Below are 26980 nucleotides of genomic sequence, written 5' to 3' on the forward strand. Positions count from 1 at the left end.
GGCGCTACCGCGTGTTACCGATGCCGGCTGGTGACAACGAAGCACTGCAGCACCCGCACGCGGCACTTTGGTGTATTTGAACGTGCAGGTGTCCTTGTTAGACCAACAGACCCCAGGTGCGTACGTCAGCCCCAAAAGTCTCCTCTCCCTGAGGGAGGAGCACGCGGGCTGCTCTGTCGGGAGCAGGAGTTACGCTGCTGGTGTTGGGAGCAGGGGGTTGCCTGAGCAAGACAAGAGTCGTTAAATGGGATGAGTTCCAAGGAGAAAATCCAGCTCAGGCAAGTAAGGAAATGTCAAAGGCTGAAGGAAGATGGCAGAGAGGAGCGGCTGAATTAAATGAAGGGATGGAAAAGGGGTTTTATATTGAAACAAACAGCGGGGGGCGGGGGTAGAGGGGTAGAGCTAAGATGGGTAGGAATTCCAAAATGTTGAAGCATCGTAATGAAAATAGTTTATGTAGAGTTTAGGATGGGTTAAATGCACAAACGATTTGACTGGCACTTCACCTTGCATAATTTCTTTGATTATTGGATCTGTGCACTTGAAAACAGTATAGTTGAAATAGCTCAAAGTAGCTTTACCATACGCATGGAAATGAAGCCAAGTACCAAACAATATACTACTTTCTTTTTTTTTTCTTTTCCCTAATTTGGCTCCTCTATCAGCCTCCGTTCCGGAGGTGAGCAGAGGAAGGGCTCTGCCTTTGGATACCCTGCTTGTTCTTTGTAGTGGCCGTGACTCCGTGCGCCTGCCTCAGGGAGCCAATTACAGGGCAGACATAAAGCACCAGCAGCTTTTCACGCAGGAATTTCATCCTCCCGGAACTGAAGAGCGTAAGAAGAGCAGATACTAATTTCTTGCTGATAGATGCCTCTCAAAAGTATGAGGAATGCCGGCTAACAACAGCAACGCACCTATGAATTAGGAGTTGTAGCTGCAGTTCCTGCGTCTCGGAGGCCGTTAGTGGAGATGTGCTTCTGGCTTTAAAAGGCGAGCCTCGCAAAAGCCTCCATCAGCAGAAGGGGGCCTGTGGCGCTGAACGCGGCAGCTGACTCTCATCAGTGCCTTACCTGTGCGCTGACGGGGGGAAAAAAGGCTTTAAGTGCTTTCTCTTATTCGCTCTAAAAGCACCCTACTAACTAAAATGATGTAATGATGATGGAATTGCCACTCTTTTCCAGTTAACCAATGCAAATCCTATAGGAATACTTCATTGTACCAGATGAGCACACAGCAAACTGGTAAAATACATGTCACAGGAAGAAGAAAAAGCTTCAGTCTAACGAGGCTGTAACACCGGGTAACTCACAAACCATCTCACCACGTTTAAATATAAATGTATATGTGGACACATATCTCACTCCTCATGTTTTGTTGCCAAAGAAAAGTAACTGTCAGTCTGCCTTTTCTCAAGTCGCTCCTTAGCTGATGGCACAAATGTAAGAGGAATAAACATTTTCTAAGATTACGCGTTAGGATTCGACAACGTGACGAGAATGTTTCTCCAACTCGGTAGCTGCTGAACAGCAGGGGTTGCTCGCTGTTCCCGCCAGCGTAGGCCAATACCACATTTATTTAATTACTTGTAGAGCATGTTTATATACGTTAATTTTCCTGGGTGTTTTTTTTCCCTCTTCACTTGTGGTGGTGTCGGATCCAATAACAGACTTTAAGGTGAAGCTGATGTTTCACTACAAGCCCACTAAACTCTAGAAAGAAGAGACTTCCAAAAGATTCTTAAGCGTCAGCGGGGAAAGGCTACGGAGGAAGGGGCTGGTACCGCCTTTCCCGGCGTCCTGGCTCAGGGACGGCCTTTACTGCCAGGCTCGGCATTACGGAGCGAAGGCGTTCTGAGCCCCGTGCCAGGAGAACTGTTCAAGGGAAGCAAGAACTTCTCGTTACCAGTAAGAGGTTACTGGTATTTGGGGGAGGGGAGGGAGGGGGTATGAAATTTTTTTTTTCCCCTCCATCTTTTGATGCAGCGTGCGCGTGTTTAATATTCCTCTTTAGGCGGGTGAGCCCATACAATGCGAGAGATGCGTCCTTGCCCCACAGTGCTCAAGCTGAGTGTAACAGGGGATGACAGAAAGAGGTTAGAGGGAAAGGGGACGACTGCAGAAGCAAAGGGGTTTGAAATGCCTTTTGTGAAATGGACGTTTTGGTGCGAGCCTGAGGAGCGGTTTGTGAAAGAGAGGTCATCTGGGCTGCAGAAAGCATGTGCGTTAAGGGAAAAAAAGGGTAAACCAGTTTATAATCCACTTAACGATTTAAAAGGCGTAAGGAAAACAACATTTAAAGGCTTCTCAGAATCTTCCTATCATTACACTCTTAAAACACGCAGGACCCTAGTGCGTAGCTTTTATTTTAGGGCACCCGTGCTTCCTGATAGCAATTTAGTGCATGTTTCTAGGAAAAAAAAAACCCTGCTTCCTTCAAGCATCAAACTCGGACATGTCAACTGCGATCTTTGCGAACACAAAACGCCCTTGGTTTTATTTTTTGTGACAAGCACGCTGCCCTATTTACATTCTGGAGTGAACAAACAAGGAACCATTCCTTGAAACAGGGGTACTCAGAAAGAATCCTCCTCTCGTTCCAGTAGGAGGGAATTTGATGCGACATCCCCTCTGGGTCTGCCCTGACAGCCGAGGCGGCCCCGCCAGCTTGCCTATAGAGCCGCACAGCCCAGAAGCACAAGCACCAGCCGAAGCGGATGAGGCTGCAGGCACCAGATGAAAACTTAGGGGCAAACCCTCCTCCTGGCACTGTCCCCAAAAGGCAACTCTTTAAGGTCCATCCTTCAGCGTTCTCCCCCTCCCGATGCAAAGCACAGCCCCTGTCCTCAAGTTCTGTTTGTGCTAAGCTGCAGTAGGTACGGATTTTTGTCTTTGAAGCTCAGTTTGCTGAAAAGCCCTCGGATTATTGCAGTTAGTTGTTCAATCAGCTTCTGCAACACAGTAGTGTTCTTGTGCTGCGCTCAAAGCAAGGGCTTGGAGTGTCCTAGTTAGACTGTCTCACTGGGTTTTTGAAGATGAGGTGAACGTGGATGTGGCCGCAGCCGCAGGTATCCTACAAGCTGTAAAACATACCAGAGACTCTGAGAAAAGGAGGTTAAGACTAGAGGCTAAACTCGGCATACTGAAGCTGAAATGATTTCTTGGGAGAGAACGACAGCTGGGCCGGAGGCCTTTTTATCCAAGCATGGGATGTAATCCTTGAGAAATGCAGTGCTTCACACCAACAAACAGTACTGTTGTGGGCTGGAGGCCAGGTGATGGGATTGGTATCTTTGCAGCCTCTGTTTAAGGCAGAGCAGAGGGATGCTGGTGGGAAGACACTTGCGGCATTACCTATTTGACTATTGTCTGAAACACTGAACTCCAGGAAAAGAGCCACTAACAAAGAGAAGGCCTTATCTAGTTAACATTTTTAATAATTCAATAATAATTTAGTATTTTTAATAATTTAAATGTTCCTTATTGAGGTCTTCAAATGTACAATTTGAAGTACAAGTCCTACCACTTAAGGACTTGAACTGTCCATACAGATAATGAACTAACTCCTTATGGCTTTTTGTTATTCCCAACATTTATATGAGTTTTTCTACAAGCTGGGGGAAGAAGCTTCATTCAAGACGGGCTTCGGTCCCAGCCCTTACACCTACAGGTACACTCATACCTTAAAGGAGCGAACTTTCCAGAGGCTTTTTCCCAAACAGAACAGGTCTGTCCTGGAGCCTTCCAAAACTCCCTACTGCAGCAGGATTACAGAGATTTCCTGTCTCGGCTGTTGCTGGCCATCGCTGCTTTTGAGGACGTGGCGCGAGCTGGATGGGCTATCTCAGCACCAGGGAGGGCTACCAGTTCAGGTGAATAACCCTGTACGGCTCTGTCAGAGGCTAACAGATTTTTAACACATCAGTATTTCAAACTCAGGTCTGAATATGATTATGAAAAAATGTCTTTTACTGTCAACACCGTGGACTTATTTAAATAAACCACATGAAAGGTTTTTTTTTTTTCTTTTAACAAGAAGTGGCAAGAGAAGGAAGTCGCAACACAGCAACTCTGCTTCTATAAAAATATTAATTTATTATCTAGAACTGGGGAAGGCAGTGCATTGACTCATTAGCACAACGATTTGGAGCAGATTCAGAAGTTGTGGCGCGAATTGTTATGTGTTATAAACTGACCTGCCATTGCTGCACAACTGATTCTCTGCGACTGCTGAATCAGGCACTGAAAGGCTTTTAAAAGCTGGCTAACAAAACAAGCGTAAAAAGTGAAAATACGCTGCCACCCAGAAGAAGGAAGCAAACCACCAAAAAAACCCAGAACAGTGAATGGCTTTAATATAAAATCATTTTTTCCCCAAAAGCAGCAGCACTGTTATTACAAGTGTATTATAGTTAAAATAAAGGAACACCATCACGATTGAGGACATCTTCGTGTATGAAGTAAAATCTTCCAAATAATTCATAGTCCATTTTCTGTACATTTCAGCTTATCAAAATACGCTGGAAACAAATACTGTATTTTCCGTTCAGCAGGTGTCACTACCACCATTTCTCAAAGAAAACGCAGTTTCTAGGAACACCAATGTTGGACAGTAGTTTGGATATAGATTCTATCATTGGAGGTGGACCGCAGATGTACCATAAAGTATCCTTAGATACATGTTTTTCTAGATCCTTTTCAGATATTCTTCCCTCTGACAATGAAAAAAGTAGGAATGAGAACAGAAATATTAATCATGAAGTAATTTAAAAAAAGAATGACTGGTTAGAGGTATTTCAAGCACTCATTTCTTAAAAATGCCAGGCCTGTTTAAGGATAATAGGTATCAAGACTTGAGGCTTCCAAAACCATTTGTTCTTCTGGGGATTTTGATCAGTCGTTCCAGTTGGAATGCATGGGATATTAGTCACTGAAGAGGAACATGGCTTACATACAACTAAAAATCCCACATTCAGATGAAAAAAATAGCCAAGTATCTCTAACACAAATACAAGAGAAATGGAAACATGATGAAGTATCTCTTGCAAGCAGCCAGCTTATCCTTCATCAATCCTGCCTTAAGCAAAGTAAATACTTTGCTTAATAGTTTCTGGAATAAAGTTTGCAGTGGGAAATACCAGTATAAAGTTTAGAATTAACAGAGGAGGTTTACTAGAAATGAAAACAAAAACTGCAAAGGGAAAATTTTCCTCCAAAGCCTAATATGTACAGTGAAATTATTTAGGTTTAACTCACATCTCATTTTGAATCTTTAAATGTAAAAATACCAAATTATGCATAACTTCATCCTCTTGGATGTAATCAAACTCAGACTTTAGAAGTCATCTCTCTGCATTACCATTATATTTACCTGTAACATGCGGCTGAAGTTCTTTACAGATCTGTGAACGCTGTTGGGTAACGTGGAAACGACACGTGATCTTTCCAGGAAATGCGTTCATCAAACTGAGAATATTTTTCTGTAATGTTAAACACACTTGCTTATACCGCAGGCCATTAAATCAAAGCAGATGTATGCGTACAGTCCCACACCACCAGTGATTATTACAAAGACTCTCGCATTTTAGCGCTGAGAACTTGATGGACTTGATTTCAAAGGGCTGACCCGCACAAGTACACAGAATTTCCCTACCTGGAATGTGAATATGCTACCAGCTACAGTGTTAGTGCTTTCCTCCTTTTTCAGAATAGGTTGCAATTCGTAAGATTGGGACCTAAGAACCAGTTACGTCCTTTCTTGGTTTCTTCCCCATATAAATTCTCATTATTTCCTCCTTCCACTTCCATATGGGTTTTCGTTTTAAAAAAACCCTGCAGTTTGTATTTACCATTTGTTAGGAACTTTTTGAGTCTTGTCTGGTTCATCTGGTAAGATTACTACACCCTTTACTCTCGTGTTCTCCAAGTAAAACCAACTACAGTGTAATGCTAGTGCTATTTTTACCAGAGTAGAAACTCTATAATTTTCGGTTCCCTAAGTCACAGCTGTGATAGTTACCACCAAAAACCCAATGGCTTCAGTTCAAATCAAAGTAAAAAAAATCTGTCAGTCAGATGCTGTAGTTAGTTTCGAAACTAAGCTTTATTTATCGCCTAGATTCTGCACTACTTAGAATTTCCAGTGTCCGTTCCAGCGGTGAAAATCCCTTCTTAAAATATTCTGAAATAGTTTCTATTCTGTGAACAGGTAAATTAGCTCATTTTGTTATGTTTTGTTAAGCCGTGGGTGGCTCAAGAAAAAAAACAGACAGATTCTACTTAATAGGCAAATCTGTTTCTGATTCCCTAAAAAGACATGGAATAAAGACCAGCACAGCTAGACACAGCCGTACGCTGCCCCACTAGTGCCCCTAACACTGGCCTGCTCTCACTGTTCTGGGTGTGACTCTCAACTTCTGTCCCCTTCATATGGAACCACGTACAATTTGATAGCACTTTTGAAACTAATCACGTCCTGTTGAGCTGAAGACCAAGCCAGAAAGCGTGCCTAAGGTAGGACTTAGCCGGCTGAAATTATCCTGCAGTCCTTCACAACACCTACTCGTAACCTATCACTCTGTAATTCCGTGACACGGACAGAACGTGGCGAGTATCACACATGCGACACGAACCACCACAGTACCATTTGCTAGTGTCCTAGCACAAGAGACAGGCTCTCTTGAACAGAGCACAGGAGAATGTGAACAGCTCAGCAGGTTCTTCGCAACCTAGTAAGTTAGCGTACAAAATGAAGCAGGCAGCTGAGCAATGCAGACCTAAGGGAAAAGACCTATCCCCAGTGTCCCAGCCACAATAAGGAAATGAGGGTCACGTGCAGTCCTCATGAAATCATGGCACCTTGAAGTAGCAAAGTTAGTATGCTATCTTTTGTAATTCTAACGCTACCATTTTAAATAACGAGATTTTCAGAAGCAGTGCATCTGCCTGTGAAATGCGAGCAAGGGGGAAGGGGGACGCTACACATAGCTGCTTCTTCAGGGAACAGGTCCTCCCAAACATGAGCGACAACCAAGCAGTTCCTCATGGAGATTTGTACAGATGTATCTCACAACAACGTAAAGACTCTAGTCTCTATTTCCTCAATCCTCTGCACAGAAGTAAAGCATTTTCATATACATGTTCTGGATTTAAGGGACATGTGAAGAATGAAGGGAAAGATATATTTAAGCACTGCAATGTATCATTGTGTTCTCTTCTGTCCCAGAAGCTCTAATGCAAAAGCTCCGCTGTTATAACACTGCTGAAGTGAAACTCGGGAAATGCTAGCTCCTGCACTGGAAAAAAATGCATGTGTTTACACAGACTGGGAGATTACCAGGTGGCCAAATGGAAGAATAGATAGGTTCCAGTTTATTATTCTGCTTCTAGCAACAAACAAATGACTTTTCAAAGAAAGCAAACATATGGTAGAAGTACAGAAGAAAAACTAGTGATGGATCCCAACACAATGTCTGGAATCATGATAAATTTTCACCTTTATCTTACACAATCAAAAGCTTTCAATGCTTCAAAGAAACATAAATCATTAAGGATGCTTCTTTACAGAAGCTGTTCTAATTTGACCCTAAAATGTTATCAGTGACCCTTAATGGCTGCGTGCGATAACTGATCTTTACCTGCTAAGTAAATGTTGATGAAGTCCTATTACAAGCATTTTTACAAGAAGTGCTTATAAATCCTTCATTCATAGACTAGTACCCAATAATACCTAATGCATTATCAATAAACGCCCCCTATTATTTTAGAAATTATTTCCTTTGGATAGAATTGCTCTTGCTGTCTTTAAATTCAATACAATCTGTACAGAGATGATGTGGTTACAGTATTATAGAACACAGCATTATGCATACTACTAGTGTATATATACATGTATATGTTATAGTATATATAATCTTTAGTATACTACAGTGCTCTTATGAGATTATAAATATAGACATTTAAGGTTAATTGACTTATCAGTGAAGTCAGTGAGACCAGGTATGTCCAATAACATCCTTAATTTGTACACTGGCATAATTAATTAAACAGACGTGGGATTTGAGGCAGGAAGTGACTTTGGTCTCTATTTGTACAGTGTCTTACACAGAGGGGCTCTCTGGAACTTGGCAACAGAACGATACAGACACTAATAGCTGAATATCTGCGACCTATTTATTTTTAAGCTTTTTATTTACCTTAAACAAGAGTTCGCTTGTATTTTTTGCGCTGTAGTACAGCTTCACTGTTCCCATTTTGTATCCATTTCCTTTACCCTCTTGGTATCCATGAAGATCTGCTATATGCAGCAGTATAGAAAACAATGGGTTAATTCCAACGCCCCCTGCTATCAGCACTAGTTCTACAGGGGAGTCACCAGGCTGAGGATCAAAGAAGAAATCACCTCCCACTCGCAGAGCCACTTCTGAGTCAAGAGTACACTAGGATGGAAAAGAAGATATTTAATTTTCAAAACTAAAAGCAAAAGTTGAAATATTATTCTTCTTGCACCACAGTCACAAGACTTGCTGGGCTGTGATTTTTTATTTTTATTGACCAGTGAGGGAACACTGCAGTACTTTAAAATCAACGCACAGTTTCCAGCTATCTGAAGTAATCTGTTTCGGTGTCTCTAGGGATCTAGTTCTGCTTTCAGAAGTTTCAGTCTTCTGATAAGGCAGGATGGTGACTCCCCCTCCCACCCCCATAAGAGCTGAAAGAGGAATGATTCATGCAGGAGTTTTTCGACAGAGCATGTGGTTGTGAAAACCCGATGTTGACATGTAAGATCACACTTTTACCCAAACCCAGAAAGCAGAACTCTTTTCAGACCATATATAGGGTTTAAAAAATAAAATAGAGAGGATAAGGAACCCAAGGAAGATGGGAGAGAAAAAAAAAAAAAAGCAAAGCTACAAGAATTGCTGAAAAATTAGCAGTTAATAATTTACAGAATAAAAACACTTCCTCCAAAAAATCCTTTTAATATCAGGAAACAGTAATTGAAACAAAAGGACTTCCATTAATGGCACCTGTATAGTAAGCAAAGGTCTAAACACGTAACAATTTCACCATGAGGAGGAAGGAGGCCCTTTGACACAGGGACTGCGCAGAACACAGAGGTTCCTACAGTAGCGAGCATGACCACTAAAAAAAAAAAACAACCCAACGTTTTTTGCTTTTTTGCCTTTCTTAATTATTGGATAAAGTATTATCTCTCAATTATAGTGTGAGACAATCAGCATTTACTATCTGAAACTAATTTCTCTCTCCCTTTTCTATGTACACTGCCAGGCTTTCCCACCGTGTTTTAGTTTGTTTTGGAGATGCATGAATCCAGAAGCGTTGCAGATTCATGTGGCAGGAGGAGGACATAGAATATGGTATCCTTTGTGGAAATAAGCATTTTTAGGGAGAAACAGTCTCATTCTTGTCTAATCTGCCTCCTTAACTAGCTGTAGCTCATCAAGATGGGACACAGGACATCGGAAGACTCTCTCTTAACCAGCAGTCTCCCACATATTCCAGTGCATTAGCCATGGCAATGATAACAGTAAGTCAGTTTTCAAAAAAAAAACCCCAATAAATTCTGGAGTAATACGGTGAGAAAGTGTTGACTTTTAGCCTAGTCTGTAAATACAGCATTGAAACGGCTTAGGGAATTGAAGCAATCAATACATTACACATACATTTTTCCACATAAAAGGCTGTATTTTCCTAAGCTATGAAGTACACTGTGCTGAATTTTATGATTTTATATACAGTAATATTAAAGAATAAATATAAATGCCTCTAAAAAAAGCAGTGAGTACTAACTATTCCCATAACATCTTTTACCCTAAGGTAACAACTTCATTTATAACTTTCAAATAATGAAGTACCAGAGTTTTTTCACCATATATACAACCCTTTCAAATTCTAGGTTGCTGGTTTTTTTCTTCTTCTTTCCTAAGCAAAAGCATGCATTTTTATTTAGCTAGAAGAGTCCATATATACCCAGGAAGTTTCTCCACAGCATCAGGTTTGATCTAGCTTACCCACTAACTAAAGATTTTCCTATAAATTCAACCAGAAAACTCAGCAACAGCAAACTGATTTACAACATCAAAAATCCTAAAAGAGCCTTCAGAGACTGGGAATTATGAAGTTAGGCCTTCATATTCTCTAAAGAGCAACACCAAAACCCAGGCAATCCTCGTAGCTATTATGTGGTCTGCTGGCACATGCACTACAAGTTCTACACAACATCTCAAAAAGGTTATTTTGTTTATGTTCCAGTGGAGATAACCTGCTACAACATCAATTAAAATCTGTGGATGGTCACATGCTAACTACTAGATTAGCACCACTTTGAATATTCTCAATTCTAGTAAATTTGCATCAGTCTTCACTCTAACTCTGCTGGCCACTGAACAAAACTGCAGTGTTTGTAAACCTGGAAGAGTATGTCAACTTAAGCCTTGCAGCCACATGTAAGAAATACAAATGCCAGGCAGAGAACAGTAAATAGGACAGATCACAGGGGCTTGTGAAAAGAACAAAAGTTGATAGGGCAGGTCATCTATGAAATGTGATCAGCAGCAGAAATAGGACTCTTCTGACTATAACTAAATGGGGTAAACAGATGAACAAAACACCGCAAGATGCCAAAGTGCCAGACTTTACTTCTAATATAGCAAAAATCAAGACTTGGGTTATGCCAATATTACAAAAATATTGCATATCTAAAAGAATACTATAGAAATTCTGAAGTGTTCTCTTGTTTTACCATTTCAGAAAAACTGATCTAAATATCTCCCTTTGCTCCCCCTTAATAATCTATACTTATATTTATCTGACAATGATACCCAGTTTGCATTTGTAGAAACGTCCAGGAATGATGGCAAGTTATCAGATGTAACTTTGTCACGTCTAACACAGCCTGTTCTCAGGGACACAAGTTAGAACAGAGGTTTTTCAACATTTTTCAGTTCATGAATTCCAAAGCGAGAACCCTTATACGCACAAAGTACAGTATCACTGTAAGTCCACCAAGCACAAATGAAGTCAAAAGATCACAATAACCATATTACCACATAAACATCCAATTTCAGTCCCTTACTGAACAAAAGGTTTTAAGATTTACGTTGTATTAAAAATGGTTGAGCAGGTCAACAGGAATTTTGCAGTCAATAGCAAAAAAGGGATCTGAAATCACACACATCACCCTCCCTGCCACCAAAAAAAAGAAAAAGATAATAAAAAAAATGCAAATCTCACAATCATCAGTTAATCTGATTTACCTCAGTGTGAATCCAATAAGCAGGAGGATGAACAGTGTGCTTTACTGCCAGCTCTAATATTCCTTCTCGTTCCAGCAGGCCAGGGCTCGAACATATTGAGAATCCCCCAACTACAGGTACTCCAGGAATAAAGAAATCAACCCTAAAAACAGACCAGATACAAAGGTTTAAAAAAAAGCCAACAACCCCAAACATGGAAAACAATAACCAAAACAAAATGGCTGCCTTTGTTTCAATGATCGTTCCTTTACAAAGACATCTTCATTTCCATAACATAACTTTTCCAAAAAAGGACTTAATCTTGAGTAATGCCATTCCTTAGAATTATTTTAATCTAGAAGCATGTCATCACCTTTATTAAACTAGCAGGCTTTTAAACCATTCTACTTTTAGCATTAGATGCCACATCTTGCAACAGACTAGAATTCTAAGTGTTTAAATAAGTTATTTACATATTAAAACAAAGATACAATATGGTCCGACACAGTGGCTTAAATCTCACTCTTTTTGGTCCCTTTGATGGGCTCTTCAATTTTCAAACATAAGAAGATTGGAAACTAATTCTAGGGAAATGACTTTTCATTAAGCACTTTCTTTTCTTGGGAAGATGAAATATCTGAAGTAAAACCACAGTCCGTAAAAAATTTCTGATGTGAAAAATCAGTTACCAGAAGCAGAATTGCTTTACCTATTGAACTGCAGTGCCCTCTGCTGGCAGATATCTTTTTCTAGTTGACAGAAAATTGAACTGGAATAAATTATTACCATTTCTTTTATAAAGTAAACCACACAGGAGTTTCTACAGATTGGATGGTAACATATAGCTAAGTTTTTGCGACACCAGCAATTAGAAAGTATGGAAGGCAAGCCAATACTACATATGAGCTCTAATTCATTTTCATAAAAGGCTTTGATATTCCAAATAGTATCAGAAAAAGTTAGAAGTTAGTTTATGATCTAACATTTAAACTCCTCTGTGTTGCATAAATCTTTAAATACTTCAATTTTTCTACAGCACATAACAAAATCCCTGTATTTCAAAATAAAACTGATGTTTAAAACTAATTGTGGTGCTCTACTTAGGAAACAACCACACTGGTAAGCAACGCCAAGTACTAGAGAATCATTATTCAATTCAAGCCTGAGTTAGGCTGGCTCAGTATCAGTTAAATGAGAATGCAGCAGGAAATACAGACTGGCTTCCACTGCACAGATATTTTCTTTAAACAGCAAGGCCGTATTCTTCATGGAGATCACAAATTCTTGAGGGAGGAGAGAAGCACTTTGAATAATTCACTACTTTTTAAAGTAAAAAATCTTGCCTGCTTACTCCCCACAAAGCTTCACCCTTCAAAGAAAAATATCCTCTCTTCCTCTCGAAGAATGCACAAAGTGTGATATATACAATACTATGGTGATATAATTTTTAAATTTATGCTAATAAATTTGATGGTGTATAAAGGTATCTGACTGCAAATGAAAGGTCAACGACCAAAAGAAGTTGAGAAGGCTTATTTCACTGTCCTCAGCCTCTGCAGCCCCACTGGCCATGGGGCTCAGCTTTCCTGGCAGTAAGGATCTAAGAGATTAGAAAGGACGACTCTTGTACTGCAGCATTTATTGTATCAAAGAACACCTCAAGATGCTACTAAAGCTCTTTACCACCCTCTGGTGGAAAATAATCTTACTACTTACATTAACAACAACAACAAAAAAAAGAAATTACATTTATGCTGTAAAGTAACAATTTACATTCAAGTCAAAATGTTCTGCTTGACATATAAGGGAAACATTATTCTGCCTGGTGGGGAAACATACATACAAAACCAAACATTGCTGTAAAACCTAAATCAAACATAGTTTTAACCCTTCTAAAGTACTAACGGAGGCGTATGTTTCTTTCTATATTAGTATTTCTTTCCCAATTACATAATTATGACAGATTTCAGTGCATAGTATATTACATTATAGTGGACTAGCTTGTATTTCTGATGGCTTGTCTCATCTTAGCCACGTGTAAGAAGGATAAGAGAACTCCTGAAGAAATGCCGTCTGTGACAGCTTAAGCGAAAAGAGTAATTGTAGGGAAAAGAAGGAAAAAAAAAAAACAAACCGATATAAACCCACAACAAGGAGAGGCACAAAAAGCTGTAAAACGAAGATCTTATGGTGGTTTTTCATTTCCCTCCTTTTAAAGGCTACCTAAGCCAAATCTTTAAGAAAAGAATAACCATTAGCAATTGCTGGAGGAAGAGATCAGAGACATTAAAACCATAAAGCTACTTCTTCAAAGTATTTAGAACATGCATATACCTCAATGCATGTTTTAGGAAATCAAAACGGGTAACAGCAACAAGTCTTTTCGTTATTACTTGAAGTCAGATAAAAATCAGTATCTGCCAGCATGCTTGCAAAACAAATTCACTTTTGCCTCTGAAAAACTTGGTAATTAGAACACCTTCAAAAAATATATACATTTTAGTGACAATCTTTGGCTGTAACATCTTCCTATAGCAAATTCTAACAAGTTAGCCTTTTCTACTCAGGAAATTGTGGCCTGGTGTTTTGTACTGCTCATCAAAAAAATGCAACCACAGTTTATAGCTACAAGTATAGAAAACTTGTTGTATCCCTTACAATAGCATTAGAATACTTTCAAGGAAGAAGAAAATGAAAAAGAGCAATTATAATTAAAGCTTTCAGTTTTCAGCATGATAATTTCTAAAACATTTTTGGAGGGTAAATGCACTTTCCAAGTACTGGCAAGCAAGAATTTAATATGAGTCACTGCACATGTGCAAAAACTGCAGCAAATTACTCCACAAACAAATTATTGCAATCAACATCTTGTGTTCTGGTTCTAAATTTAAAAGCCAGCATATTAACACTACATGAGTAACATATGCTGTTAATACCCTAGCAGCTATACTTTGATTCTAGCAAAACCACTTTCAGATGGCCTAAGCCAATAAAAAGTTTAGGAACATTTAAACGACCAATGCCAAAAGCAACTACTCATAGTTTTAAATTAATTTTTAAGAGGGAAAAGAAAAAAGCGATTGACTGGGAGTATTTTTAACAAGGAAGGAAGACAAACATGAAAATCCACTATTTCCCTGGAAAAAAAGTTGTAAGGTTGCTTCAACAAACAGCTAATTATTTCAAAGGCTTAATAATTCAAGTTTTTTGATTTTCAAGTTTGTCTATCTACATTTATATATTAATCTGACCCAACAGGCTTAATTTTCAGAGTGGAAACTTCTAGGGGAAGAAACAAAAGTTATCAGGCAATTCCGATTTAATTATAAACCAAAACTAAGTAACTTCCAAATCAGCAGCACTCTCAGCTCCACTGTAAAGATAACTAGTAAGTAAAGACAGCAAAGACAGCTTGCAGAATAAAGGACAGTGTACTTCAAAGTACTCTTGAAGAAACAATGTAATATACATAAACCAGTGGAAAATACCAAAACAATCAAACTCAACATTTAAAGAATATCGATTTTTGCCCTTTTAAAATTAATATTAGTATATTTAATAATAGCTATTTAAAAATTATGCTAAATATCAGCTATTTCACAGAGCATCCTATAATAAAACATCATATTATATAAATTAACGATTTTTTTTCAAGGCTCAAGTATCAGAGACCTTTTAACATTTTGTTATAGTGGACTTCTGCTAGTAATTTTCCCCTCAAATATAGGAAGATCTTACCACTGTCCTGCTTTGAAAGTAAAATCTTTATTTGCAACAGCCAAACGAAGTCTTTTGACTGTCTCCGATTCATTGGTGATTCCACAGACTTTTGCTTGTGAAATTACCTAACAAAAGGAAAATAAGCTGTTGTGTTATGTAGATATTTGCGGCAAAAGTACTCAAGAATCTGCGTATGAGGTATCTTATTGTTTCACATGTTATCTGCGGCATTTCATTACCTAAAGCACCAACATTTTTTCACTGGGGTAGAGAAACAAAAATGGATTCTGTTACATAGTCACTGAATGGAGAACCGGTTTTCTACTTACAGTCCACCATGTCTGTCACTTGTCAGGGTTATTCTAAGATTATATACAAACTTATTTTATTTCAGTTGAAGAGAACATAATGATAAAGAGAAGTGATTGCTAGTTACCACTTTTCAGATTCTTTTGACATCTATACAAGGCAAACACTCCTGTATCTTTTCAGCAACAAAGTAAAAAGATCTCTGATATAAAGACTGACAAAGGAAACTCATAAAAGATCAGCGGCTACTGAAGTCCCAGGGAGAATTCTGGGTCTGCATCTAGTTTTAATTAAGTAATTAAATGCATTACTGAAAGATTAAGCATTAATGAAATAAAAGCAACAAGCCTTGTGTTACTGCTTTTAGACACATACCCATTTGACCACATATGTGATCTATGAACACAGGGAAACGGCGACACGAGCATTCATCGCTAGTTAACAGAAGAGGTTTTGTTTGGCAACCAGATGGGAAGGGATGTAAGAGCCATAGTTGATACCACTTTTAAAGAGATTAAAAAAAAAAAGAAAAGAAAAGAAAAGAAAAATAATGCTTTTCTACATGAAAAGTAGATTCTGCAACAGGACCATTGGGGAGGAGCTCCCAAACTCTTTGATGCCCATCAGTACAACATGGATTTTCATCCCCTCCCCTCCCTGCCCTTCCTCTTCAGGTATTCTGGAGTTATAATTATTAACCTTTTTCCTCTACAATGAAAGTAGTGCCCTAAATAGTTTCTACTCAGGCCAATATCCATATTTCACTCTGTTAAAAAATGCTGATGTCATTTACCACACTAGGAAATACTAATAATACCATCACAACTCTACCATTTCTCATTTATATAAGATCAAACAGATCAAAAAAATTTAAACTTTAAGCAACTATGCTCTAATTTAAAACACATGGCAGGAAATTAACTTATTCATAAAGCAACATCTGAACACGTCCACTGTCCCATTAAACAGCAGGACACTTGCCAATTTAAAATAAAGTAGCATACGTTTCTTTTCCACTTTAGCAGACAGTATTAAATGAGGAATGCAATCACTCTAAGTTAACAAGAGAAATGTCAGATACATGACTTAAATGTTTGTTGTGATGGAGAAACCTTAAGTGCAGGAAATGGACATTAACTTTCGATCTTCTTCATTCCCTTCTTTACTCTTCAGTACACTCCCTAATTTGTTCTTTGGTTGATACAGCTGATGGGGCACTGGAAATTTAGTTCTTAATCAGTATAAAGTTATTACAAAAACTGAATTTGAGTCAGGGTAATCAAAGACATTCAACCAGTATTTTGGACCATCACAAGAGTATCCAACTGACCCAGAGCAAGGCTGCAGGGAGAGGGAGGAGGACACAGGACTCCAGATTTTGCCGTTGGATTTCAAGAGAGTGCTAGGCACTTTTTCTTGCCCTGGTGCTTCACATTACCACTCTTCAACAGGCGATATTGTGTAGCACGCACACCAATGCAACACAGACATAGGATTCTTTCATCTATCTACAGGACTGAAATGGCCAAATAAGGCAATACAGACTGAGGGAAGCCAACTGCTGATTGTATGGAATTTAAAACCAAGCAGAGGATTTAAAATAAACTTATTTTAAAGTGGTCAGAAATAATGTAACAAAGAATAAATCAAGCATTTAAAAAAGAAACAGCACAATCCTCTGACATGCAGAGAATTTGCAGCAGCAAAACGGAGCCCTGATCATTCACCCATCCCATACAGCTTCCTTCTCTTCCTCAGACCTTACACAGTTCCCTGTACCACCTCAGAGCTTCCAACACCTCATACGGATTCACTTTCCACATATTTTCCAGCTACCCAGCGTTTATCTTGGGCAGAAAAAGTAAGCAAGCCAAGCAATCAGAAATATCCAAGATAAAAAAACATGGTGGCAAAACTCAAAAGTGCAATCATTTTTTTCATGTCAGAAGCAAACAAGAACGTGCATCTGTCTGTACCTGTTGCTACACTCATTCTGTCCATGTACTGAGTTAAATTGGCATAAATAGGATCTGAGCAGCTGTATGTCCACAAGCAACACTAGTCTGTACTCAAGTAATAGCTGACATTAGGTGCGAGTAGCTGAGGCACAGCTCTGACACACGTGGTTCCCAAAGCTCGCTCACACCCTGACAGCTCTGGTAACAGGCAGAACGAACTTGCATTTGTCTCATCCATCTGCAGCCTATGTCACAAGTGCTGAATCTTCAGTTTTGGGGGTTACCTATATAACCCCTCCACCCAGCTTCCTTCCGAGAATTCACTTGGCCTGTGACTTATTCTCAACTATAATTAGGGAAAAACCTAGCAGAGAAGGACTTAATTATGTACACATACGCACATTAACATCTATGTAGTGTGTTTGAGAACACACAGCTTTCTCCTGTGGTGTGACACAGGCAGGACCAGCCTGCCACGAACGGCTACTCAAGACTGAGAGAAGCTAACTAAGCAATGGAGAAAAATTGGGCACTGTTTCCCACCTCCTGGGAATTAAAGATGGGGTTTTTTAGTCAAAAAAGTGCCCTTCTTCTGAAAAGTCTAAGAAAAATGCAAATTGTTTCACTAGTGAAACGTTTTTGAGAATTGAAGTCATATTCTCCCAGTATTTAAAAATTTCAGAACATCTGCTTTAGCTAATTACAGAAGTACAAGAGTATATCCACCTCTGAACGTTACGAAAAACAATGCTTGCTGCACAAAACTGAGATCCAGAATAAGCATTTCTGGATTTTGATGGAGAACCATGTTCTATCTTCCTTGTACTTGTCAATTAAGAGAGATACAAACTAAGATCCTTTTTAAAACTGTCTATCATCTCTCCCTTCAAAATTCCTACACTTCTTATCTTGCCTCCTGTGTTATAAAAGGCCATTTTCCACATTTTTTAATGTCAAATTTGAATCAGAATTGTAGAAACCCACAAAAATCTGAGAAGCCTGTGTAGAGATGATGGGTATCGGTGTGCTTTCATTACTTATCATAATCCATACCAAAATTCTATTAAATTTCTTGTCCAACATAAACAGCATCACATGTCACCAACACATTTTACAACTCATTACATTTCACCCATTGACCACAAAATATCCCTACTTTACAACAATATCAAATATGAAAAATAAGGAGAAAAAGAAGTAAAACAGACTCCAGTAGAAGAGAAAATGAAGCCTAAGAATCAAATACAATTATCCAGTTTCTTCACGCCAAAAAAAATTACATCCTAAAGAACAGAACACTAACCTCCTGGCGAAAATTATTTGCCGTCCTCTCTAAATGATCCATTTTCCTCTTTGGTTTTATTGTGCTGCAACAAAAAGCAAACAAAAAGAATTGCCATTTTGAAAACTGTGCTACTGTCCCTTACTGATATGAATTTCTATTAACATAACAATTTGCCAGTGTGGCCCAGTCTACATCCCAGGTCACATAAATCTAAATAAAAATTAAATACACATATACAATTGGGAGTTAAGTAAGTATTTACAGCCCTATAATAATTTGTCAGCTTCATTTTGACAGTGTTATCATGACATTCTCTTAAAAAAAAGAAGAGCAGCATTTGTAGACAGATAGATAACCTACCTGTTCACTGTGCAGTAACAAAAAGCAGAGTGCCTCAACACCACCAATGCAGAATGAGTGGGAAAAATTCTGCTAGCACTTCTCAGTAATTGAGGAACAGTAAAGCCCACATAAACAGTAGCGTGAGCCATGATGACTGGGCCGTCTTCAGAATCAGCAGCTCCTGAAAAATCCATGTAAGTATTTGTTAAATAGAATACTCACTGTTCCACACGGCTTGTTTTCATCCTTTATTTCCATTAAATCAGAAAGGCCAAATCTCAGCTGGAGCTAAAACTAGCAATAGACATACAAGGTAACAAGAAGGAATTTTAAAAGTACAAAAGTATCATAAAGAAGTTAAGTGAAAATGTGCATCCATCAATTGAAGGGGAAGACAACCTTGTCACAGATGATATGGAAGAGGCTGAAGTACTCAACACTTTTTTTGCCTCTGTCTTCACAGGCAAAGCCTGCACCCAGACCTCTGTTCGTACCAGTAGTGTTTGGGAAGGAGAGGGATAAGTAGGAGTGGGGCCAGCAACTGCTTAGGGAAGCTGGATGTATTCAAATGCACAGAGCCAGATGGGTTACACTCAAGGTTGCTAAGAAACACAGCTGACATGCTTGTGAGGCAACTGTCTATTACAGATGAAAAACAGTTATCAGAGAAAGTCTCCAATTGACTGGAAAAAGACTAATGCACAGTCATTTTTAAGAGAGGCAAGAAGCAGTGCCTATTTGCAGTCAGCACCACCTCTGTCTCTGGAAAAATGCTCAGAGCTTGTCCCCTCAGCTGTGTGAAAGCTAAGAAAGTAATCAGGGAGATTCAACACAGATTTACCAAGGGCAAATTATGTTTGACAAATCTGAACACCTATTGTGATGAAATGTCTGGTCACACAGCTAAGGGGACAGCAGTGGATACAATATACCTTGACTCTCCTGTGGCTTTTGACACCGTCTCCCATAGCACACACATTAGGAAGCTGAGGCCAGATGGACCGCTGGAGCGGTTGAAAACTGGTTGGGCATGCAGAGAGACTTGAAGGCTTAATGGCTTCAAGTCGCTTCAGTTGCTGGCTAGCAACAGTAAGAGTATCCTGGGGCTGACATAGTTCAATAAATTTATCAATAACTTGGATGATGAGACAGAATGTACCATCAGCAAACTTGCGGATGATACTAAATTAGAGGGATGGCTGACATGCTGAATGGTAGAGCTTCACTTCAAAGCGGCGCTGAGAAACTGCAGGACTGGAAACCAGAAACCTCATGAACTTAAAGAAGTACAAAGGCCTACGCCTGGGACTGGCTTAATCGAGTGCTAGCAACTCTCCTGCTCCAGGCAGGAGCTTTGACTAGGTGACCCTCAGAAGTCCCTTCCAGCCAACAGATCTGTGATTCTAAACGCTCAAACAATATTTATGTTTGAAAGAAGATCAGACAAACACTGAATATGCATTCACTTTCTATTGGCAAAGAAATTCTTCTGGTTGGAAGATTTTATAAACATTAAACTGTTTGTTTACAGGTTTATTTAAAAACACGTAAATTCCTCATACTTCCATATATCCTACATAATACCTACATCTCTAAACAGGTAAGCAAGCAGCAGACACTTGCATGCACTACAGTGGAAACATGGTGTGAAGCCTCAAAACTGCATACTCAAACGGAGCTATGGCAGAGAAAGACAAACTGACATGTACAATATTCAAAATAACTCAGAAATCCTTCACTTACAAAGTGTAGGAACAGGTTCATAGTGAGCCAAGAGATGTTTCTCATTGCTTGTAAATCTGCCTTTGTTCTTCCTAAAATGGATTAGCATAATTCTCTATCGTATTATCATCACCTACCAAATTATATTATTTCTACGATGCAGTCCATTGCTTCTTTAAAGAATTCTTAATCTTTTACTTCCATTTAAATTTCTTTTCCTGCATTCTTTTAAAGCATGTGATTTATTTTCAAATGTTTTTGTTTTTCATTTTGAATCCTTTGAAATGGCAACGATCCAGCTTGTTTAACTAATCAGGCCTATACTCTCTAGGCTTTCACTAACGGCTGCATTGGCTGGTCACTTAGTAACTTGTCCTGTTTGTTATCTTGTACAAACGGGTGGCAGAGCTTTCATAAATTAGGCTGCTCAGAAACAGAATACATTTACTGTAACTACTCAAAACTCCCACTTTCAAGCATAAGAAATACTTCCTGCAGCTTTTAATTGTCCATAATTTTTAAGAGCTTTTTAGCAATTAATTCCACAGCAGCTTGCAACTTTTCAAAGTGGAACTATTTAAAACTCGTCTACCACCAGTGAGCAAAATTACTTTAACATTTTTTTGCCATAGCATATACAGAGTATTGTATTTAAACAAGATGCTTTAGCACTTTCTACATGCAAATGTGGAGAAGCTATTGATAACAAAAGTATTAACATTCTTAAATGATTTTAGCAAGAAAAAGTACACATCTAATGAAGAAGACACATTCCTCTACATCACCATGTTCAGCCTGTAAACCCTGAGTGCTCAAAAAATCACCGAGTTACTCAAATTAATGAGATCATTCTATGATCTGGAGTCTTTTAGATAGCAGATCTTGGTTATATCCATCTACATCTCCTTTTTTTTAGGCTTCCAAGTGCTTTTGGAGTCACATTTCCAAGCTTTTCACTCTACTGCATTAACGAATTCAAAGTGAAAATGAAGGAAGTTTGAAAGTGGACATTCGTATTTAAGCTGTTTATGCCAATAGCTGTGACTAATTAAATCACCACAACATCACAATGAACCACATAAAGTCCAACGCTTTGCTTCAGAGGCTTCATATTTTTTTTTAAATCACCTCACATCCTTCAAAACTCTTTCTGCAATTCATTGCTACTAAACACAGCGACATCTGCTGGTAAAATAAGTGGCCTGACCTTAAAATCCAATACAAATATAAGGTAAGGTTGAGAGTCACTTAAAGCTGGCTTCATTTTCACTGCTACCTCCTTAGGAAGCAAGTATGTTCAGTTCTACACGCAAAAATGTGATTAAAAAAAAAAAGGAGCTAAATATCCATACATAATGCTGAAAACAAAATAAATGTCAGCCTTATTTTATTGTAGCAGCTACAATTTTGAAGTCAGGGCTGAAAGATCCTACTGATACAGACTATTTTAAGACTAAGACCCTACTCTAAATTAAAAATAACTCTTGAACAGTAGTTCAAGCTACTTGTTCCATTTACACTATCATCAATCACTTTCCAATCCTGAAAATAACAATAAAAATCAATTGTAATTTTTACTCTGTAACTAATAAATTCTAAAATCTCTTTTAACGAGTCCTAGTTCTCCTCTACCATACACAAGCCTCAGTCATGCCTTCACAAAACGTGAGCAGCCTGTCCCCCATCTGTCATCTCTGCAACTTTCTTGGCTCATCCAGCTCCTTGGCAATTCCCTGCCCTCCACGAAGCACAGTGCTTCAGCCTCCCAAGCTCTTGTCTGGTTGGATGTTCTGCCTTTATTTTGTCTTGTCTTCTTACCCAAGCCCTTATGGAAATAGCCATTCCAATTACGCTCTTTCTTCCTTTGCTCTGAGGAGAGAAATGAGTGCTTCTTGTGTATACGACTCCTTCCTCTCCTCACTTAAAATTAAAATCAAGCAATTCATTCATTCTCCTTACCCTCTGACCCACTGGCCCTGGGTTAATATCGCTTGAGATCTATGACCGCATCTCTTCTTCTCCTCAATCCTACATCAGTATCTGAAGGGAGAGAGTTACTTTTAGTTAACCTGTACCACACTGAAGAGCAAACTACTACATAAGCTAACCCAAGAGAGTGTCGAGGGGGAAGCAAAGATACTTAAGGGAGCAGGATAGAAAATCTTTTACCAAAAGCAAGTGTATAGATCGCTAAGAGATACCCCTGTAGGTAAACTGTCCCTCCTACAAAAGTCACCACCGAAAAAAGCTTTTCCCCTTGACCTAGCTATTAAGGAGCACACGGCGGGTGGAAGCACGGGAGAAGCCTGCGCTCGACTGAAGCGAGGCAGCATTAAGGAGGCTGGAAGGCTGCGCCCCCGCCGCCCGGGCCGAGGCGGGAGGGCGGCGGGGAAGGACAAGGTCGCGGCCGTACCCTGCCGCCGCCCCCCGCCCCCCCCAGCCGCTAGGGATCACGGCTCCGCGCCGCCTCGCAGGCAGGAAGGGGGAACCGGCGGGGCCGGGGAGCGGAGGGCATCGGTCGGAGGGGGCGGCCGGGCCGTCGAACGGCTGAGGGGCCCGGACACCGCTTCCCACCGGCTGCGGGGCTCCCGCTGTGAGGCGGGGGGAACCGGCGAGACCCCCGCGGCCCCGCCCCTCCCCGCGCTCTCGCGCGCTGGCCCTCACCCTCCTCTCCCCCCCCCGCCCCAGTCCCTAACGGACCCCCGCGGCGCGCGCCCCCCTCCCCACCCGCCCCCGCCGCGGCACCTCTACCCGGCGCCGCATCACGTGACGGGAGGCGCTCGCGCCCCGCCCCCGTCCCGTCACGAGACGGGGTGCGCGCGCGGCTGCGGCGCGTGCGCCCCTGCGCCCCTCCCGCCTCCTCCCGTCTCTCCTCCCGCCGCTACCGGCGCCATGTCGGTCTTCCACGATGAGGTGGAGATCGAGGACTTCGAGTACGACGAGGAGACCGAGACCTACAGCTACCCGTGCCCTTGCGGAGACCGCTTCCTCATCACGCGGGTAACGGCCGGCGTGCAGGGGGGAGGCGGCGGCGGGGAAGGGGGGGGGGGCGGAACAGCGTTGGGCCGCGGTCCCGCCTCCGCCGGCCGCGGGTGTCTGTGGGTCGGAGAGGCGGCGAGTCGGTGACTGGCTCTTTGCCGGTGGCTGTTGTAGGAGGACCTGGAGAACGGCGAGGATGTGGCCACCTGCCCGAGCTGCTCCCTGATCCTGCGCGTCATTTATGACCAGGTGGGTGCGGGGAGAGGGCTGCCGGGCACGGCCGCGGCCTGCTTCCCTCGGCACTGCGTCGGCCAAGTCGAGTTTTGCTTTGCCATCCCCTGAGGAGGGCGCCGTGGCCGTTTTTAAAAGTCCCTGGTAAACGTGGGATAGGGTTGTGTGAGCGAGAGGCCCTTTTGCTTGTGTCTGCGGTTCCTGCCTCATCTCTTGTCTTTCTGGTCTCCTTCTCCTGCCGTGTTTGGGGTTTAAAGCATGCTTGTTTGGGTGAGCGTGGGGTGGAACACTGACAAAACACTATCAGTGGTGTTAAAATCTATCTATGACTCTAGCAGCCCAACTAGCCTAATCGTTTGTGTCGTATCTAGTAGGCATGTTACGGGTTTCATGTTTTGCGAGACAGATTCATACCAGTTATACCCAGGCTAGACAACAAAACGGTTATCTGGTGTTTTTTTGAGGGAGAGGAGATGCAAAAATCATGAAAATCAACTAAAACTTTGCTTGCTGTCTTTAGGAACAGTTCATGCGTGATGAAGTCATTGCGGAACCTTTGACAAACAAGGAGTTGGTTAAGTGCTGATGAATACATCATGAACTGTTGCTGCTTTAGAATAAGAAAGTATGGGGATGGCAAATGCGGAAAGAGACGTGGTCCGCCTCCTGAAAGTGCTCGCTGCTGTGAGATACAAGTGCAATAACTGCCTGTCTGCGTAATTTGAATGAGAGTTTGCTGGGACTTCAACACATGAATGGGCTTTGTTCAAAAGGGTTATACATTTTAAAAATTATATGAGTTGCCATATGTATTCCAGAAGACTCGAAAAGTATGATCCTAGTTGGCAGGAAGTCAATATACAGAAGAAGTGTGCGGAGCTGTGAAATTAAAACATTTATCTAGCAGTGGCTTCTTAGCCTGTGGAGAAAAGCAGGCAACCTGTGGGCATATATCAGTGTGAAATGGCATAGGGAGCTGAAATGTTGGGAGATAAAATTTAGATGTCCGTATGACATGATGCCATACAGAATTACAGCTTTGACAGAGTGTGGTATCACCTAGGATGTGGGCTCGCGTACTTCCAGCCCGTACTGAATGTGGGGAAAAATAAGAGACCCAGGACCAACGCTGCTGGTAAATTGTTTTTACTACTGTAAGCACAAAGAAGGTGCAGTTGTATTTATATCTGCAGTGGGGCAACACCAGAGTTGGGGAAAATTTGTTTCTTAAATTGTAGTTGCTTTAAAACAGCTTTGGTAGCTGTTACCAAATGACTCTCTGACATAATAGCGATGTACTTTTGTGGGCGTTGTGTGAAATGAAACAAAAGGAGGCAAACTTTTTTTTTCCCTGCAAAGCTAATAATGTGCAAATGGACTTGAAGTGGATTGTACTTTACCCATATTTTCTCAACAACTTTGAGATTTGACTGTTGCAGCAAATATAAAATGGGCTGCAGTTCTTTGTGCCATTTTTAGTACATTTGCTGAATTTCTCAGTCTTCCTTTGTTAGGATCTGTCACTTCTTGGACAGGAGATGCACACATTTCACTTAATAAACAGGGATATTTTAGGGTAGAAAAAGAGTTGGAAGAATATACTCCAAAGTACATTGATTCCAAGACTACTTCTTGTATTACAAGCCACTGCATTTAAATATTTATTTAAAATTATTGTCATTCATGTGTTTTAGTAGGACTTGACATCTGTGAAGTTAAATTTGGGGAAAAATACTTGTGCAGCATTTATATAGTTATTTTGCTTGAGGCACTAAAGATAAGCAAGTCTTAATGAATTCTTGCGTTTAACTATTTTTGTTCTTACAACGTTCTGTGAATGTTGAAGGTGAACATCCTCATTATTTTTCAAAAAAAAAAAAATAAAAAAAAAGGGGGGGGGGGAGGGAGGGAACAAAAAAAAAAAAAAAAAGGGAAAAAACCTACACCGTTCGGTTAGAAGTTTTGTATGCAAGATGCACAACCCAAAGTGTTTTCATGCCTAAACCAGAAGGTGGCACTCATGTTACTTCGATAATCTGCTTCAAAAAAAATGCTGTGGTACTTTGGTTAGCTATATCTTATCAAGTATTTATTTTGACTATTTAAATAAAGGTATTTAAAACTGCACCAGTGGTTATAACGGGCCATTGCTTATTCTGTTTGTGCACCAGCTACAATGATTTCCAAAGGTGTTGAGTTGCTGCTGTGGTGATGATACTGGAATTTCTTCAGGTTAGGTAATAAAAAGTGTTTCAGTCTATCGACAGATGCTATAAAGCAAATTTACAGGAACCCTATTTAAGCTCCTATTCAAATTTCTACTGCATAAATATCTTAAGGATTTTTCCACAAGTCTGCTACGTAAAACTAAGTAGAGCAAGTTTCAAATGGAACACCAGGGAATGTATACTCAGAAGTAATTACATCAAAGTAAATTGCCAGGTGTAGCATCTCTAAAGGTGCATAGATTTTACAGAAGTAATTTGACCATATTTCATTTTATAATGAAGGTAAGGCACTGTCATAAAGACTCCTATGAAGCTGGCATAGAAAATTATTTATACTCCATATGGTTGAATTCCTACATGGTAGTACAAAGTGTTTATCAATTGAATTTTACTTGGCATGTGCTAATACAAGCTTTGAAGTGATTCTCTGTGGTGTTCCCCGCTCATGTAAGGTTCAGGTAATGGCTTTTTTAACAGTAATTTCGGCAAAATTAATTACTTTATTACATCAGTTGGGACTGTCAGTGCTTAAGGTTTCATGATAAGCATATTCTTACCAAGTAGGAATAGGATCCAAGGTGTAGAATGCAATTTACATGCACATTCAAATTATTTGGTTACACAGTGTATATCAAAGCTTTAATGAAGTGTGCATTATGTTTGCTTTTCTGGAGCTTTTTTACAGCGTAACAACAGTAAAGTGTTGTCGCTGGCTATTAGAAAAGGATGTGGCCACATCAGTTGCTGTCAACTAAGTCTCATTGCAGTGTCTTGAGGATCTCAAGACAGTAGTTGCTGTCCCCCAAAAAAAGGAGACAAAACAAGGATGGCTGTCATGTGTCTCTCTTCTGTTGCCTTTTGGGAATCTGAGAGAGGCGTTGAAAAGCCGTTGCTGGTTTCTTGCTTTCCCCTCTGCTCTGCAGGGAGGAGTGGAGTTCTGTAGCAACCGAGT

At 40.3% G+C, this 26980-nt stretch overlaps 2 protein-coding genes across 9 annotated transcripts; one reads left to right on the top strand and one right to left on the bottom strand.

The window, feature by feature from the left end:
- Window positions 1–4245: 4245 nt before the first annotated feature.
- Window positions 4246–23429, bottom strand: OXNAD1 (oxidoreductase NAD binding domain containing 1). 8 transcript variants are annotated; one of them, XM_082310584.1, is made up of 9 exons: window positions 23336–23429; window positions 19801–22630; window positions 18887–19049; window positions 18545–18608; window positions 14993–15099; window positions 11276–11417; window positions 8192–8434; window positions 5368–5476; window positions 4246–4710 (listed from the first exon to the last, which is right to left on the bottom strand). In XM_082310584.1, the coding sequence occupies exons 3-9, from the start codon at window positions 19015–19017 to the stop codon at window positions 4556–4558; spliced, it is 951 nt and encodes a 316-aa protein (XP_082166710.1). In that variant the 5' UTR covers window positions 19018–19049; window positions 19801–22630; window positions 23336–23429; the 3' UTR covers window positions 4246–4555. The 8 variants fall into 8 exon arrangements, with proteins under 8 accessions (XP_082166710.1, XP_082166712.1, XP_082166711.1 ...); XM_082310586.1 differs by lacking the exon at window positions 23336–23429 and having other exon boundaries at window positions 19801–20682; window positions 22550–23254; XM_082310585.1 differs by lacking the exon at window positions 23336–23429 and having other exon boundaries at window positions 19801–22459; window positions 22550–23254.
- Window positions 23390–25696, top strand: DPH3 (diphthamide biosynthesis 3). The gene is made up of 3 exons (XM_082311312.1): window positions 23390–23590; window positions 23744–23818; window positions 24321–25696. The coding sequence occupies exons 1-3, from the start codon at window positions 23483–23485 to the stop codon at window positions 24384–24386; spliced, it is 249 nt and encodes an 82-aa protein (XP_082167438.1). The 5' UTR covers window positions 23390–23482; the 3' UTR covers window positions 24387–25696.
- The last annotated feature ends 1284 nt before the right edge of the window (window positions 25697–26980 follow it).

The sequence above is a fragment of the Platalea leucorodia genome, assembly GCF_965183815.1.
Source record: "Platalea leucorodia genome assembly, chromosome: 1".
In the NCBI taxonomy this organism is placed as follows: domain Eukaryota; kingdom Metazoa; phylum Chordata; class Aves; order Pelecaniformes; family Threskiornithidae; genus Platalea; species Platalea leucorodia.